This window comes from Furipterus horrens, unplaced genomic scaffold, assembly GCF_987537825.1.
Source record: "Furipterus horrens unplaced genomic scaffold, mFurHor1.1.pri manual_scaffold_4, whole genome shotgun sequence".
In the NCBI taxonomy this organism is placed as follows: domain Eukaryota; kingdom Metazoa; phylum Chordata; class Mammalia; order Chiroptera; family Furipteridae; genus Furipterus; species Furipterus horrens.
This window is the reverse complement of record NW_028327174.1, coordinates 38,631,148-38,650,252: the sequence shown is the minus strand read 5'-3', so window position 1 is coordinate 38,650,252 and position 19,105 is coordinate 38,631,148. Positions and strand designations below refer to the sequence as shown.

The 19,105-nt window shown below is 38.2% G+C and overlaps 1 protein-coding gene across 1 annotated transcript in view; it reads left to right on the top strand.

Moving 5' to 3' along the window:
- TMTC1 (transmembrane O-mannosyltransferase targeting cadherins 1) overlaps window positions 1-19,105 on the top strand; it is a 236,827-nt gene that overhangs the window by 139,367 nt on the left and 78,355 nt on the right. The window contains exon 9 of the mRNA XM_090272969.1: window positions 13,950-14,071. Within this exon, the coding sequence (XP_090129095.1) occupies window positions 13,950-14,071 (122 nt within the window). The remainder of the gene's footprint in view (window positions 1-13,949; window positions 14,072-19,105) is intronic.

The following is a 19,105-nucleotide window of genomic DNA, read 5'->3' as shown; positions in this document are numbered from 1 at the left end:
GCAGGTTCTGTGTTTTTGAAATATGACTTGGAAAGTATTGCATAGAATTAGGAGAGCGGATGAATAAGAACTTTGACATCCACTCTTGGGCAGCATTGAAACACTTTTTTGCTGCCTTATTTGTACCTTCAAAAATGATAGGCACCACTGTAGCCTAAACAAATCATATTAGTTTTGCTTTAGCAGTACCCCATGTAAAAGGGTTTTTTTTAAACCATTTATTTTAGAGTTAGAGTTTCCAACCAATCAATAAGAAGTGAAAGATAAAACCTTGAAACAAGATTCATGGAATCTTATTTTCCATTATATTGAGGCTGTAATTAGAAACGTTTCTGTGGGTATTCGATACAGTGGCGGAGACTGCAAAGACTCATGATGGGATGAGTGCAGGGTGTGGCCATTGATAAAATGTTACAGTGTGAGGACGTGAGTGTCACCTAGAATAGGTATATGAAGTGACAGTTTCCAGAGTAAAATCAAAGTGAAACTGCATGTATCTCTTTGCATGCAGTATTTCTTTCAACTGGAGAAAGTTAAAAATTGTATCTTCACCTGCTTAGCTGATGATTTAAAAATGAAGGCACTTGAGAGAGTAGTACTCTGTGCGTTACCTGAGTAGATAGTGAGCTGTTTGTGCCTCAGAATACAGTTCCATTCACGGAAGTTTCCTGTAGGCAGGCTGAGGGACAGAGAAAGGACTTCTTCCAGCTTCATGATTAGCCAATGGACTGCTTGCTAGTAAGTGGTTACACTTTTGGCAGAATTTCATTAAAGTTTGCTTTTATTTTTTATATCCCATCTGGCTCTAATTGCCAGAGGTTACCGATATTTACAGGGGGGCTGGCAACTTTAAATGGCCAAATTGGCTTAGTCAGTTTGTGACCCACGACTCTGGCATTTGGTATTAAAAAGTGATTAATTGAGATGGACATTTATTAATGTCAGCCTGCTGGGCATTGCCTTGAAAATCCTCTCTATTCTAGAGGGCACAGTTCCTTTTGATTTGGGGGACTTTAACCAGTGAACCCTACTTTTCTGCTCACTACAATAGTGCCTTCATTTGGGAATAATTCAGTGTCAAGGCTTGTTGGAGAAATAGTTTTAACCTTTGTTTTTCTGTGTAAATCTTTTTTTCCTGTGACCTTGTAAGAATTTTCAAAGGGAAAATGACTACCAATTTGGCTTTACTTGCATCTTTATGTCAGACCTCACACAGATCATTTCGCCCTCTTTTATGTACATTTTAGAGATTTATATTGCTATTTGGTGCAAATCATTTCTAATGAAACAATAAGTATTTGAATGGCTGAACTCAGAAAACTAAGTATTTGATAGTATTTTAAAATCCAGAGCCTTCGTTTTCATCCTTTGCTACATTTATTAGTCCATTAAATTTGCTCCTTTAGTCTGTCGTAAGTAGGCTGTTTGCATGCACATTTAAAGGTAAGGGATGAGCATTATTTAATCAAGTCAGTTATTTTGGACAAAAGAAAGCTTTTTAATGACTTCTGATGAAACATAATGATCCATCCAACTTTTAACACCATATGTTTTGGAAGCAAGAAAGTGGATCTTACTCAAGGAGATGCAGCATATCCTGATTATGGAAGATACTTTGATTTAGATGGGTACATTAACAGATAACAGGAATCGAATCCACTATTAATAGGAGTTTCTCTAGAAGCTCAAGTGTACAAATAAATCTCACTTTTTTTTTTAGCTGTTAGAAGAGCTTACTAAATTTCTTATTAGTTTCAAATATCACAAACTGGAAGAAAGCCAGACATTTCTGTTTGTAATTTATTTGATAAAGTATGGTGAAGTGTAGTCTTTTTAAAATGTTGCTATAAAATATTTGGATATTCACTGTGTAGAACTGTAGAATTTTTGTGCTTCCTTCTCTTTATTCATTTTAGATTACGGGGACAAGGGCTATCTTCTGTGTGACAGACAACTCCAAGTGGGTAGATGAATCATACTTTTTAGTTTTTAGTGAGTGTGACTCACTGTATGAAAAAAGTAAAACATCTTTTCTCTTTGCAAAAAATAAGTATATAGTGTCCTGCTCTAGAAGGTTTTAGCAGAGGGATATCTCCTTGACAAAAACGTTTGAGCAATAGTCATAAGTAGAAGACTTCTTCTGCCAGGCACACATATGTCATTGGAACAAAGCTATTTACAAAAATGCATTTAGTTTTCCTCGGCCTTCTTTTCCTCTTTGTCAATGGTAAATTCACCTGTGACTTCACTTGCGTTGTTAAATCCATCCTGGTTTCTAGTTGAATTTCACAGAGGGGAAATATCGATTAATTAATCATTCCTGCCTCCCTCCCATACTAGGTCACCTTATTAAGTTATAGCTCTTGACCTAGAACTCAATGGCGTTCATGTGTCATCACCATTTCTCCAGCCAGAGCTGGATGGGTGAGCGTGGTACAAGACTCGGGTCTCTAAGCAGTGGGCTCTCTCCCTCTCTTTCCCCCTCTGCTCTGGAAAGGATCCAGGCAAAGGTTGACCTTCTGCTGACATTTTCTCTCCTTGATTCTCACAGGCATCCTGTCTAATGCACTACTGACCTTCCCCTGAATCTGCGGTGTCTCATGGGAGTGCTGATACCTCCCCAAGCCCCTTCTTTCTCCTGAATCCACTCAGCTACCTTTGGTATCAACACATATGACACATATCTCTTAGAGCAGCACCACTATTTTAATTGTCAAATCCATCCTCTTGAGTGAATTCCTCATACATATGTGTATGTATATATATAATATAATGTATATTATATATGACTGTAACAGATATAAGATTAAATGGCATAACATAGTGTTACATTTCTAAGATTTATATATAAACCGTTCACACCAGGAACAAATGATGAGGAACTGAATTGTCCAGCATTAGGGGAAAAGCTAGAGGGGCAGCTTTCTCCCAGACAGGTGTTGGCAGAAGACTCTGTTCCTTTGCTGAGCCCTCCGCCCACCGAACCAGCGGGCAGCACCATATCTGAGCCTCCATCAATCTTGTTATCATTGTTTGTCCCACCCTAGTGATTTCCTGACTCCCTGTCCCACCCAACTTGTGGGCCCACCCAAACTGTTTCCAGTAGCTTTTCTGTACAAATGGCCTGATTTGGTTCATGCTCCTAACATCTCAAACCAGCCGCATCCAGCTCAGTGTGCCCTATAACTCTCAATAAGTAGCCTCAAGTCCAGCACTAGTGGCAGCTGTCTTTGGTTCACAGCTTGACCTTTCCTTGGCAATTCCATGCCCCGTACAAGTAGGAGCTATCTGCAGACTGCTTTGTAGCTCATGCCAGCAGGCCCCTGGCATAACACAGGTGGCAGCTGACGTTGACTTTGCACCTCCCAGGAAGCCCTAGATCCATCACAATGAGTGGACAACTTCAGGCCACATTAAAGCACCACCCAACCACCTCCATAAGCAACACACTCAAAGGGCAGATTCAGGAGGCACCAGAGCCCTGCTGAAGTAAATGCTGCTCTGTGAGATAGGTGCCCACACAGCTGATTCTTCTGTGCAGCCAGTCCTTGAAGTCCGTCGGCCTTGTAGCAAATCCCTCTGCTAGACATTCCAACAGCAATCAAGGCTCAATTACAATACGAAGATGTACACAGCCCACCCGGTGGCAGGGATACCTGTGTGCCCAGTTCAGGTGAATAGGGAGGCTGTGCCACTGGACCCTATAGGACACTTACTACATTAGGCCACTCTACAAGCTCAGGAGATGTAGTAACTATACCTAATACATAGAAACAAACACAGGGTAGAAGCTAAAATGGGGAGACAAAGAAATGTTCAAGTGAAAGAATGGAACAAAACTCTAGTAAAAGAACTCAACATAATGGAGACAAGCAGTCTACTAGATGCAGGGTTCAAACACTGGTAATAGGGATGCTCAATGAACTTAGAACTTCAGCAGCATAGAAAAGGACACGAAACCACAAAAAAGAACCAGTCAGAAATGAAGGATACACTAACTGATATGTAGAGTAATTTACAGGGAATCAATAGCAGAGAAGATGAAGATGAAAATCAAATCGGTGATTTTGAAAATAAGCAAGAAACACCCCGTCTTAATAGCAAAAGGAAAAAGAATCCAAAAATATTAAAATAGTGTAAGGAGGCTCTGGAACAACTTTAAGCATATGAACATCAAGATTTGCATTATGGAGGTGCTGGAAGGAGAAGTGAGAGGGCTAGAAATTGAAAACCTATTTGAAGAAATAATGACAGAAAACCTCCTTAAACTGGTGAACGATACATACAAGTCCAGGAAGCTCAGGGAGCCCCAAACAGAATGAATCCAAGGAGGCCCACATGAACACACATCATATTAAAACGCAAAAAATTAAAAATAAAGGGAGAATCTTAAAAGCAAGAGAAAAGCAATTAGTTACCTACAAGGGAGCTCCCATAAGACTGTCAGCTGGTTTTCAACAGAAACTTTGCAAGCCAGAAGGAATTGGCAAATATTCAAAGTCATGAAAAGTGGGAACTTACCACCAAGATTGCTCTATCCAGCAAAACTATCATTTAGAACTGAAGGGTAAGTAAGAGCTTGCCAGAGAAGAAAACACTAAAGGAGTTCATCACCACTAAACCACTATGAAATAAAATGTTAAAAAATCTTCTTTAAGACGAAGAAAGAAAAAGATAAAACTATGAACAATAAAATGACAATAAATATGTATCTATCAACAATTGAATCTAAAAAACAAAATAAAGAACAAGCAGATCAGACATAGACTCACAGATACAGAGAACATTTTGATGGTTACTAGATGAGAAGAGAGATTGGGGTGGGTGCAAAGGTGAAGGGATTAGGAAGTACAAATTGATTGTTACAGAATAGTCATGAGGATGTAAAGTACAGCATAAGGAATATAGTCAATAGCATTCTAATAACTATACATGGTGTCAGATGGGTATGTGATTTTGGGGAATGATAACATAGTAAGTTATGTCTAATCACTGGGTTGCACACCTGAATTTAATATAATATTGTATGTCAACTGCAATTGAAAAATAAAAAATGATTTTAAAAATAAAAAATAATTTAAAAAATAGTTCATAAACAATTGAATATTAGATATGGAAACTTAGAGCAATGCCAGGTTACAGAGCACATATAGATTAAACTTTAGAAAGCCTGTGCTCCATTCAGCTGACCACTTATTTACTTATTGTGCCTCTGCAGTCTCTAGAATGTGAATATTTTCTTATTTTCCTTACTAAGAAGGACATTTTCATTGCAGTACTTAATTTATTGTATCAGGAATAAACATTACCTTCCTCTCAAGGCTTCCCAAATATAATTTTGATTAACAATTCAATAACTAAAATTAGTCAAATAAATTATTGCATCTTACCTTCCTCTGACTGGTGGACATTGATATGTCCATTCTTCCAGAGGCTGGTTATCAGAATGACTAGGTGGGCCATCTTAAACTACTCATGCAAAGAGAATACTTGCAAGGAATACATATTCTGTGCCGCATACCCTGCTGATCCCTGTAGACTGTAGAATACTTGTGTCTGCATTTACCTGGCAGAGTGAATAAGTGGTACCCCTGTCACACGGCTCGGGGATGAGATTTTCTAGACTATGACAGCAATGCCTTGCTTGGCAACCTCCAAATTGCTGGATCTTATCTGTTTTCAGTGTTTTTCTGTGACAAAACCAGAAGACAGTGAAGGGTTGAAATACCCACCCCCTGCCCCACGCCTCCCTGCCCCTCACACTTGACATTAGGTTTGGATTCCAAAGCCACATGGACTGTGGGAAAAGGACAAGCTTTGGAATGAACCATACCTCAGTAAAACACTTGTCTCTTACTAATTGAATAAACTTAGCTAAGTATCTTAAGCCTCCTGTGATTCAATTTCCTCATGTATAAAATTGGGGATCATTATCTATGTTGTAATGTTACCAGGAAATTCCAGTGGGACAATTTAAGTCAAATGTGTGGCATATGGTGTAAGCAGAGGAAGTATTTGTTTTTCTTTCATCCTATACCATTGCCACTTACCGGTGGCTCTTACTGCCCCCTAGGCATGTCTCCCTCCCATAGCCTGCATAAAATAATTTATAAGTTGAACCCGACTTTAGAAGAAATCGTGTCTTGCCCATGCCCTCCATCTCTCTAGTTGATCTCACTTTTTCTTCATTATATAACTTTTGGTACCTTTTCCATTTTTTGTTCAGAACCACAGATAGAGATGAAGAAAGTCCATTTCTCTGACTTCTCTCATTTATTCACAAATTCCTGTGATAGTTTCATTTCTAATCAGAACAACCTTTCTTAAACAACATTTTTATAATTCATTTTCGTAACTTCTTACTAGTTCTTGATTAACTAAGTGAATAGCATTGTTGGTCTAGATTGATATTTTCCAATTATGTCCCTTCTAAAGAGCCTTTAAAAAGAGTTCTGCTTTTGTTTTTTTTTAAACATTTAAAACACACCTATACAGAACGTAACAGATGTCTCCAGATGAAGTTAGGAAGTTAGTTCATTCTCAGTTAAAGTAACCTGAGAGCTTCACTCTTCCACCCAAGTTAACCCTGAAACATAATTGTGTACTCTTGTGAGATAGGAAGTTTCAATCTCAGGAAATAGTGTTGGCAAGAAGATTCAGACTGTTGATTAAAAGCAAATCAAACAAAAAACTCTATGCAAAAAGAGAAAGGAAAAAAAAAAAAAAAGAGTCCAGAACCAAAGCCCAGAAATCGACACTGTTAGTTTAGGAATGCTCTGATTTTAATCTGCCTTTGGCTCTGTTGGTTAGTGCGCCTGGCAGTGCTTCTTGGTGAAGAAAGTTTGGCATGGGAAAGGGCTGTGTTTAGATTGGCTCAGAGAAGTCACAAAGTGTACAAATCTACTTTTGTCTCTGAGGAGGTATAATTTCTTCATTCATTTCCCCCTTTAAATTTTTTCTCCCCATGCATTTATGAGTATATTTTAAAGCACATGAAAGTGAGGAAATGATATCACCAGACTGAGCCAAGTAGAGTGTGGGTTGGCAGCTGTGCTGTTGAGATCTTGAACCTAAGCCATTTTTTGTCCCAACTCAGCCTGTCTCATGGCTTTCAGACTAGAGAGAAAAAAATTGCAAGTGGTACCTTTTCATGCTTTCATTTGAGGTGTGAATTGTGTGCATGTCATGGTAAGATTATCCTTAAACCTCTTGCAGTGTCCAGTGGGACTAACTCAGCCCCAGTGGAATATATATTCACCAAACGTTTGGTAGCAGTGACTGAGGCTCTGAGAATCAGCTTTCAGTTTTTCTTATTCTCTCTAACTGTAGGACTGCCCCCAGATCCCTCCTGCCTCCTGCATTGTTGTTAGGAGGTTCAGATTCTAGATCTTGTTTATCATAAGTAGTCTGTTGCATTTGAAATCACAAGAGCAGCAGGAGTTCAAGACTTTCTCTTCTCCAGTTATTGAGACATTTGTCTCAATTTCATTTGCTTGATAAAAAGCTCTCTCAGATGGATATTTGTCTTTACTGTTTTTACACAACATTTAAAATCTTCTGTAACCACAATGTGGCCTTTAAAAAGGATGGTTCACCCAAGGACTGAAATAGAATGGAAATACAATATAAGGAGGGGTACAAGTCAGGAGTGGGCTGGCGTTGGCTCATACTAGCTCAGAAGAGCCAGAATTCTGTTCCTTCTTTGGAGTTCACATCTGTACTTCCATCCACATACTCTTTCACTTTGAGCTGACCTATGAGGCAGAGTCCTGGCAGGAAACACATGGTATAGCCAATAGGTTGACTGAAGAGTTTTTGAAGGGACCAAGTGCAGTGATGTGGACAGGGTTAGTAAAGCCAATGTGCAAAGTGACACCAATCATATGGCCTGATGAGGCAAAGGAGGGAACTGTCACCAGCACCAGGTGAGAATTGTCACCATGGAGAGGAGCCCCAAGCAGGAGCTATGCCTGTTGATAGGCAAACAGAACCAGTGCCAGACTGAGGTGGAGGAGGGAGGGGCTGTAAAAGTCAAAGGAAAACTCATTCAACAGTGAAAATTAGGTAGATAAGGGAGTATCCCAGAAGAAATAAGTTTAAGGTATATTTGTGCACAGCTCAGGCAGAAGCCTATTGCCCCAAACAGTCAAGTTCTTTTCTGTGCTTCTTCCTCTAGCTTGGGCACTTCCCATGCTGGTCATGAAAGCATCCTCCTTGGCTTTTGAGTTAGTGTGTTGAGACCTGTTCTCCATCCATTTGTTGCAATCTGTATTAGCATCATCTGTGAGAGCATCTCATGGGTTTTGCAGATTCAGAGTTCATGCTGTTTTAAATAAACCAGAGCCTCTGATTTGTTCAAGTGGAGACTCACTGTTGCATTTTCTATGAGCAGCAATAGGGGTGTTGGGCCACAAAAAAATTCTTAAAATGTACAAAGCAGCACAGTGAGAGCCTAGGACCCCAAGTTTTGCAAGAAGACCTCAAGGCCAATGCAGTCTTAAGGAATATTTTCATGGAAATAATATAATAACCCTTTGGCATTTTTGCTGATTTCAATTACAGCTATTTGTGAAGGACCCAATGGTCTAAGACATATTAGAGTTTACAACAGGCATAACATCTCCACAGTGTTGTAGAGGAGATTAATTTAGAACTCATTTAAACTTGCACAAATTGCAGGGTTGCAATTTGGGAATCAGTTAGCCAGAGGGTGAGCCTAGCTTACTGCCTAGCCTGATAACTGGAATCCAGATCAAACCCCTCATAGGAAATGAGCCAGTACTCTGCCGTAAAATAAAGCAACAGGAATTCCAATTGATTAAATAAATAACTTTTCTTTCTCAATTAAAAAGAACTCCCATAAAATAGTAGTAGTAATAAATAATGAAATAGTTTAATAAGTTGCAATACTCAAAAAATTAAAATTGAATTTCAATAAAATGAAAGATGTTAGTTTTCCTGAGCACAAAAGTCCAATGATCATGGAAGACCTAAAGTACAATAGTAAGTAGCAGTGAGTGGAATTAGAGAAGAGCAGAAGGTATGCATAAGTTCCGATTAAAAATACCTCAGTACTGGTGGCGACCTGTGCCAGACCCTTATAAGATACTCTTAGATACTCAGAACTGAAGCTTTCTACCCCAAATTAATGTTGCAAATACTGTTTCCAAGGGTTACCAAAAGCAAAAGATTTCCTTAGTGGCTAGTCCCTGCAATGGCTGTTGGGGTGCTTGAGAACCCCAGTGAAATATATGCAACTTTCATCACTGATCTTTGCTACCACAATACATACTTGTTGAATGATTATTATGTATTTGCCAGATATCTAGATAAAGAATTCCCATGAGATGGTGACTCCCGGAGGAATCTAGAGTCTAATGGAGGAAGTAGACCCATCGACACACAAAAGGAGGGCCTATGTGTCCAGTCAAGACAGTTGTCACCTTGGTAAATGTCTCACCCCCAGGGCTAAAGAGCTTGAGTGTCAGCTGCCCTGAAGATTGAGAAATGGGATGCAAACAACTAGGGCCTAGAGTTGCCAAATAAATCCTTAGGATTGAAATATAACTGTGTGTATGTAGAACTGTGAGAACATGCTCACACCCTAAATGCACTGCACCATTGATCTGAAACCTGTTTAGAGGTGAGAGAAAATATGGTAATAGTGGTGATAATAATGACTGTAATGGGGCCTTTCTCTGGCTCCATGGAAAGGAACAGCCTGCAGTGGATGTTGTCTTTGTTGAATGAGACAGGAAGGAGTCCTCTTCTCATGAGCACACACCCACATGCTGCTGGCCACAGTGTCCCCACATGTGCGTGCATGCGTGTGTGTGTGTGTGTCTTTCTTTGTGTTCTCATCTGTGACCAGTGAAAGGTGAACTGAGAGTACAAAGGGGATGGGAGGAGCCACAAGCTATCAGCTTAGACTTGAATTTTGGAGCTGGATTTCCTTGGATGTTATTGCTGGTTCTGAGAAAATAAGAAGCTTGCTTGTTCAGATACGTGGCTGTGATGATAGGCGCTGAGTGATTCTCAGGACACCTTACAGGGTTATTAAGAGATTTTTACCTCTTTACAGCTCAAGAGGCTGCTGCTTCGTATCTTTCTAAGCCAGATGAAAAAATCATAAGTGAATCTCTCACACATTTTTCCTACTAATGCAATAGGTATCAGTACCTTTGTTTTTGTTTAACTGATCATCAAATTATAGGTCAGAGAGGTAAATTAATTTGCCTGAAGTTGCACAGTTAATCAGCAAATAACATGTATTATTAATGGACCATAATTAGCTCTTCAAATTCTCATTCCTTTTTACCCCCTACTGTAATTTGGAATAAGTAAATTTCCATTTGCCTCTTTTCCTAGAAATAAATGCACTTTTGTGTGCTTTGGAAAATGTCACAGATTTTCTCCTTTTCCCCCACTCATATTATGTTTGCATTTCATTGGACTCTATTAGGCCGAAATAAGCTATAAATTACTTAGGCAATTTTGTCACATCTGTGATCCACAGGATACAGACTTGGATTCCCTCCCAGTCTTTCTCATTCTAGGAAATTCAGCCATATCCATGACTTATTTTTTCCTAACTTTATGCTTGGCTGATTGGCTCACAACTTAAAGAAATGTTTTTTTAAATATTTTCTATTCCTCTAGACCTAAAGGGGAGGTGGGGAGACAAAGAATATAATAATTAATTTAATTTGAGAATAATTTTTCATGAATATTATTGTTTTCTAAATAAAATAACAAAACTTATTGAGTTTGAGTATAGTGATATTGTTAAGACCAGCCCCTCTGGGAACACAGAGTGGTGACCTGGAAGCCCACAACTCACAAGTCCAATAATGTAGACTTCTGCTGATGAATAAATTTTTGTGATGATCTAGCCCTACTGAGCCCTAGACCTCACCTGTCTCATTTTACAGGTGAGGCATGGGAGAGGTAATGAGGTGCCCACTCAAGGCGACTAATGGTGTGTTGATGGCAGGACCACAGCTTGAATCTTGATATCATCTCCTGGACACTGACTTGCTCTTCTTTCTTTCTACATGTTGAACCCTTTTGTAGCTCCCCATTGGCTCTACATAAAGGTCAGCTTCACACAGGGCATACAAGATCCTCATGATTTGGCAACCACCAACATGCAGAGTTTATTCCCTGCTTTGTACATTCTGTATATGCTCCCTGGAATTAGATCAGCTGTGATGCCCCCCTCACAAGGACCACCAAATTTGCCTTGTAGGCATTCATTCATTTTTCAAACACAGATTGTCACCTTCAACAGGAGATCCTCTGTACCCTCTCCTCTTCTCTTGCCTAGTACATGTATTCACTTATTGGTTTATTCAACAAGTATTTCTGAGGACCTATTATGTGCCAGGCACTAAGCTAAAAACAGATCATGTACCATTGAACACAACTGGCCAGCTCATGGCCGTCATAAAGTTTAATTTAGTGGAAATATTAAAAGCAATAAACACAGAGATAAATATGTAATTACAACAGGAAGGAAATAAAGACTGTGCTTGGAGCCTGAAGAACCCATCTCCATGATCCCAGCAGAAATGAGCATTTGAGGATCCTGCCCACTACAGGGCCTCGGTGAATGAGGAGGGAGGCAGCATGCAGTTGGACTTCTGCTTGCACCTGACACCCACCTCTTCCCAACCTAGTAGCTGCTGAAGCATTCAGTGTCATGTTGAGTAAAGGATATAACCATATGCCCATCAGAGTTAGAAAGGTGGCCTTTGGTCAGGCAAGAAAGTATGATATTGGGGGTGTGAAAGTGGTGCCTCTTTCATATCCCCAGTGAAGGCTGTTCTCTAATAACCTTGATGAGGGCCAGGGAGGCACTTCTTTGGATCAAACACTGGCTAGAGACATGGAGAATAGCCCAGCGGGAGTTCCGTTTATACCTTTATTCTTCTTAATTCTGTAGGGATTAACAAATAGGAAGTATTAAATTGTCTTTAGAAATTTCTATAGGAAGACAGATGAACACTTTTGTAAAAAGTATTTCAGATTTTAAGAAGTACTCCACTATCTTTTTAAAAAATGCACCTATAAAAAGAATAAATCAACCCGTACTTAATAATAGGCACAGAGTTCATGAAGAATACTCAACGAGACATTCATCCTCTAGGATTTATTGTATTTATTTTTAATGTATATATATTTTTATGTTTCAGTTACAGTTTACATGCAATATTACTTTGTATTAGTTTTAAGTGTACAACATAGTGGTTAGACAATCATGTACTTTACAAAGTGTTCCCCTCCATATTTTTAGTGCCCACCTGACACCATACCTAGTTATTACATATTTTTGACAATATTCCTTATGCTTTACTTTACATCCCTGTGACTATTTTGTAACTACCAATTTGCACTTCTTTATCTGGGATTTATTTTTAATTTTAGCAAGAAATACTTGCTCTTAATGTCACAGGAATTTTGAAGGTTTTTATTCTTTTTAAAATTATGTAAACTTTTAAGTTCTTGAACTGAAATGTACTTTGTAAACTCAAAGTATAATCTGAATGTCAAAAAAAGCATGCAGCGTTTAAGTATAATGAACTTGCTACTCTTTCTCACCCATTTTTAAAATCAATTTGAGTGGGTCATAGAAAATACAACATCATTGCATTTATTTGAGTGGAAGGCTTGTTATGGAAGCTTTTTCCCTTCTTTCATCTTTTAATTCTAAAGAGTGTGGTTCCTTTAGGTTAAAAAATGAGATCATTATTTATAGATTGTTAACTATTAAGGGAAATTGTCCAAATCGCATTTGTTCATATGGACTTGCCATCAGAAATTTTATTACTCTTTATGTTGTAGTAAAAGAAAACCAAACACTTTAATAAAATCCAGATGACAAATATCTCAAGATGTTTAAAAACCTTTAGTTTGTATACTTAGAGTATTAGTAGTTTGTATTAAGGAGTCTTTAATATTTATAGTTTGAAATTTTTTATTTAGTCTTCTACAATTATTAAAAGTAATATACGATTTTAAATGTCCATAAGAAACATTTAAAACTGTAATATAAACAGTTCTATTTGGTTTTGTTAAACGTTTTTTAAAAGGAAAAAATAAATACCATCCAGTACATTAAGATTTGTTTTAAATAGCCTCTCTTCAAATGTGTTCATGCCATATACACTCATGAAATACAAGCTACTTTTTACAGTGTCCATTACAATATATTATTAGTAATGAACAGAATTTTTTTCTGTGAACTATAAGTGACAGAAAAATCTTTACAAAGTAATATGTGTAATATTACAGAAAGGTGCTTTGTCAATTAATGAGTTCTTATTGTAATGAATTTTGATTCCAAAATATTTCATGGAATAAATACTTGCTTACTGGCTTAATTTGAGAGGTGTTAAAACTCTTCAGCTCAAATGATCTTACTCATTGGTACCAAATTTTACCATTTGCATTGAGTTTCCTTTATGGTAATATCTGCTTCTCCTGGTTCATGTGGAGGTTGTTTGTTTGTTTCTTTCTTTCTTTCTTTTTCTTTTTTTTAACTCATTTTGTTTCTTAGAGAACAATAATTCTCTATGATGCCTTAGTGAGCTTGGGTATATCAGTTATTTTGTTCCCTGGGAATGAGTTGCCTGGGAGAACAGAACCAAGAAACAGGGTTGCTGTAGAGCTAGCCCAGAACAAACAGTAATGCTCACTGACCATGTTATGCAAATATCAGATGTTTCTGGGTGGCAAATGTGTGTCTGGGTACGTGTGACTATTTAGACATGCAGAGGTGTTAGCCTGAGGGCTTTCTCTAATGAATTCAGCACACTGATCAAAAGGTTTTCATTGGTCTAATTTATTCATTCCTTCAACGAGAACTTGAAAATGAAAGAGATGGTTAAATGCTGACAGAGATGGAATTAACCCAAAATTAATTTGTCCTTCACTATTATGTGTTTCAGAGACTGGAGCACAAGGAAGTTTTAGTGGGCTTATTGTTCCTGGTTTTCCCGTTCATTCCAGCCAGCAATCTCTTCTTCAGGGTGGGCTTTGTGGTGGCTGAGAGAGTCCTTTACATGCCCAGGTAATTACTGCTCATGGTTTCTTTCTGAGGCCTGTCCTGTGTCACCAATGCCTTTAGTTCCAGAGAGACAGTCCTTCAGTGTATAACAATTAGATCCTTGTGGAGCTAAGGTGCTTATTACCTCAGGTTTAAAAACAGCCACAGAGGTTGAAAGAGCTCATGTTAGCACTCATTCACTCTAGTTTACAATGGCTTACCTCCAGTTGGAAGCTTGACAGTTAAATGTGACATAGTGACTGGAGTATATTCAGGACTTCAGCAGCAATCATTTACCAATACATTCTTTTCCAAATATCTATGTTTTATTAAGTATGCAATTTGTTACATAATTATAGTAATTCTCTAGAAATACTTTTGATGTACTTAAAATTATTAAGTAGCATGATAGTAACTAAAGTCTATCTTATTTCTTCTATCTCTCTTTTTCTTTGGTTTCTAATTTAAACATAGGAACAATCTCAAGAAAATTTGTCCTTGAGAAAAAAATGGTTAAAAATATAAAGGGCATTCAGATGTGTATGATTACATAATGCTACTTAGTTCTGAATATTTGAACTGTGCTGAAGTTTGTCTGTTTTCTTGTCTTATTCAGATGTCATCATTTCAAGGTCATATTTCTTTTCAAATGCCTGGATATGTCCCTGAAATGGTTCTGCCATTTGTCTGTTGTGTGATTTTTGAATGAGACATGAAGCATTTTTGCACCCAGGTTTTCTAATTTTTAAAATAAGGGCTCTAGTAAACTTCCTAAAATTAAGTAATTTTATGAGTGTTATATAAGAATGAACTTTTCTAAAAGTTAGTATCATAAACAGAAATATTATTAGGACATTATTTTATTTTTTATTATTGATATTGGGTTAAAATTTTAAATTAATTTAAATATCAATTAATATTTAATTTATTTATTGATATTGAGTTGGAAATTTAAAAATACATATAATTAGAAATGAATTTCATAACCTTTGATTTCCTTCCAAGCCAAGTACCTGACAGCTTTCTTAATTAAGGCTTTACAGCATCTGGTTTTGACTTGGTCAAAGAGAGAACAGCCCAGAAGTTTCTCAATGTGTCTTCAGCACAATTTGAGGAGGAGAACATTTCTTGGTGAATACTATTCGATAAGGACAAAAATACAACACAAATTCTTTCTGTTCTATATTGTTTTAAGATAACAGGCCTATGAGGCCTTGCCAATAATAAGAAATATGAAGGGCTAAGGGGGACATCAATATCTGTTCTTGATATGTTTTTGCTTAGACCAGTTGAAAGTAGCTTCAGTCAGGTTTTCTCTGTACTACTGATGATCTCAAGTGGAGTCGATATTCATTCTTTATTTAACAGCTATTCACAGAGCACCTTTGCCAGGTGTATACTTTTGTGACATTGAAGGCTACAAAAATAAGTGAATCTCAGTTCCTTCCCTCAAAGACTTTACTAACTGCTTATTAGTAAAAAGGCATAAGTCTCTCTAAACATTTAACAGGTCATAATATTCTTTAAAATAGTATTCTCATTAATACTAGTTTTTCATCACATCAGAATTTTTGTTGAATCTTTATATCAGCCACTAATATGCTGAACATATTGTATTTATTATATCAATTGATTCACACTGTAGGCAGTGGCTGACATCGTGCCCGTGAAGTCAGAGTGCCAGTGATGTCACTAAGCCTTAGTTTCCTTATCTGTATAAAATGAAAGTGATAGCACCCAACTCAATGAGATTTGTGAGCATTAAGTGAAATGATCATATATAAAACTTAGAACGTGTTTTGTATTGTACGCGGTCAATGAATATCAAGTATTATTGTTGAATCAATTACGGTAGCTGATAACATTATTCATATTTTTCAAAAATAAGGCCTGGGGTCTGAGAAGTGAAGTGGCTTGTCCCAGATGACATAAATAGTAAGTGGCAGAGCTGGAATGCAGATCATTGCCTGCTGACAGATCACCACCTTCTAGACTATATTGCTTCTCTGATAGTAACATCTTAGTGTTCTTCTCAATTGAAAAGAAGGAGAAGATGTGGACTTAGTAAAGTACTTCCAGCTCAACTCCATTTGGTAAACAGGACTCAATACTTCCAAGAGTTGTGTGACCGAAATCCTTAGGAAACTGGGGTTCTGGGTGACAAAGAATTGCATGTGTCTAATCCAGATATAAGAGAACAATTTGTGATAAACAAGAAGTTAAAATTTTATTTTTCTGAAAGAGACCCTTAGGTAAAAATTATGGAAGTTCATAACATTGTGGAATATCTTATTTAAAACAAAGCTTTCCTCTCACCCACGTAGGTATGTCCTCCAAGCATCCGAAAAATCATGTCAGCGCTGGCTCTTCCCATGCTGCCCTATTTTAAAGAGACCTTTCTCTGACTTTATTTCATTTTTTCTGAGAAAGACGAAGTACTGTCCCTGTCCTATTTCTGCTAGGAATACACTGATTTGGGTTAAAATAAAAGTTCTGAATATAACAAAAACATCAATTTTACCAGGAGCAAGTACCTGCATCTCAGAAGCAATTTGGAGTTTGCTGCATTGTGCAAACTTGGTGCAGAGTCATCCAAAATCAATTTCAGTGAACTGGCCTTTAATAGAATGATGGTTGTCCTTTTCCCTTCAAGCCCCTGCAGCTACACATTGCAGTGTTGGAGCTAAGTCATCATTTTCTGAGGGTTTTTCTTTACTGTCTGGCATCTCCATATCATCCATGTCCATAATATCTGTATCCTCATGGTGCCCAGCCAGGCCACTCTCCCGCCTCCAGAGTCAAAGTCTCTGCAGGTGCCAAAGCCTTGTGACAGGGAGGGGAGGTGCTCTCCTGCCCCTTAAAGGTGATCCTGAGCTCTGTGGAAGCAGTCAGATTGCTGGGTCAGGTCCACAGCTCTGATCACAAACCTGAGCATTTAATGTAGATTTTGGGGAGGCTGGAATTGGAGGAAACCTAAGTTTTTTGAGTGAGGCATCGTACCTCCAATGAATGCCAGTATTTGTTCACAGCCATTATCGTAACTAAGACAGGGGAACTGTGTTACATATGACAAGGGATTCCATCATTATCTAAAGGTGTGTCACTGTGATGGTCCAGGCTGAGTCTGAAATTTAAGCCTATGTGGGCAAACTTCTATGCTATGGGCTTAGAAAGTTCTAATGGCTTCATGAGAGCCAGTTTATAAATATTGGCAGTTTTCTATGAAAATAAGGGCTTTTTCTGGAAAAGATTTTACCCAGCAGTGACCATCCTCCCCATTTCAGTAGAGAATGGTAGACAGTTGGACAAAGAGCTGCCAAAATTTTCCTTGAGGCCACAGAGAATTTTGCAGATGCTGCTGGCATCCCTCAGAAGGTGTCAGAGCATTGAATTATGCTTGTTTTATTTAATAAACCTACACATAGGCTCTGGTGATGGTGAAGAATGTGCCCCCAGCCTTTTTTATACACAAGAATCTTCTCTGCATGACCCTCTTTCCATTACTGACCTTGACAAGAAACAGCAAGTTTCCACCACAGCATCACTACCCAGTACTTTAAGGAAAACATACACCCAGTGAGCTTAATGGTGTTCCTGAAAATACAGGTCATTATATTTATGCAGAAAATCTGTATTGTCTCAAAAACTTTACCAAACAATAGGAAAATGAAGTAAAGAGCTCTATTGATAATCCTGCTGAGTAAGGTGGATTGCCTACTTATTAAATGTTCCAGGTTATTATGGAATCAACTCCTGGCCTTAGAATCTCATTCATAAACCCCACAGAAGTTACACCCACCCTCACTGGAGATGGGTGAGTCCCAAGCCCAGAATGAGTCAGACCAACAATGCTCTTTCACCTTCCACCTTTCCGCCTAATAATGAACAAGCCACTTAAATCTTCTCACTTCCCTCCATCCTAAGCTGGAAAGAACTGACAATGTCACCTTCCTCTCACTTGCTCTTCCTTTCACTTGAGGTCTGTGGATGAAAGCAACAGGAATAGGCTATTTAGCGCTGCATGGCCTTAGGGTCAGAACTTGACCACCAAAAAAGAAATTGGAATCATCTTTTCTTCTGATGATAAATGACAATTTTATTGATGTCTTGTTTGAAGAGGCAGGAGAGTTTGGGATGTAAATCATTCTTTCACAGAAATTTGGATCTCTTATTCTTATTGAAACAGAACCCACGGGGCTGTCCTGATTGAAACAGAACCTACAGACTGCTCAGTTATGGGGCCTCGATTGCCCGCCACCAAAAGCATAACTCTCAATACTAGAGTTTGGTGAAAAGAAAAGGAATTGTTTATTTACAGGTTATACAGATTTAGATTAATGGCGGATGTCTGCTGTTAAATCTTACTTTCTTTAAGACACCCACAAACACTTAGTTCTGCCTCCCCCCACCAAACCAGGCTAGTTTTAGAATTACCGTTTCCCTACTTCCCAGACACAGTTCATCTTTACCGGCAGCTCCCAGTCATTTGTGCCTGATTGGGGAGGTTTTGCCTGAGTCGCGGTTGTTCTCCAGCTCTAATGCAGAACCATGTGATTCTCCCCTTGTACCTCCGTACAAACTGTGTGGCCTTTCCCTTTTCCCTTTCAGAACCACATAGTTCTCCTCTTTTACCTCTTTGAAAACCATGTGGCCCTCTCCCTTGTTAATGACTATTGCCTCATTTTTAAATGCCTGACGGCGGCCTGTGACACAAGCCGCACAAACTTTTCATCAGCATTGTACAGTCAAAGCCCCTCTCATCTCCTTGGTGACCCTACTCTGTAACATTATTTCAAAAGAAGCATATAATCTTATGATTATCTTTTTTTTGTAATTTATAAAAACCACATTAGAATTCTCAAAAGGACTAAAATTTTTAGAACCAATGAAGCAGAAATAGTTGTTGAGAGCATTCAAATAAGGTCATGGAATGTGTTCAAATATCCATTCATATGCCAGATTAAGGGAGAGTTATTCCCTTTGGTGCCAGAGAACAAATTCCTAAGCTGCTTTAGGAAAACACGAATGAGTGGAGATAGGAAAAGAATAGGCAGGAGT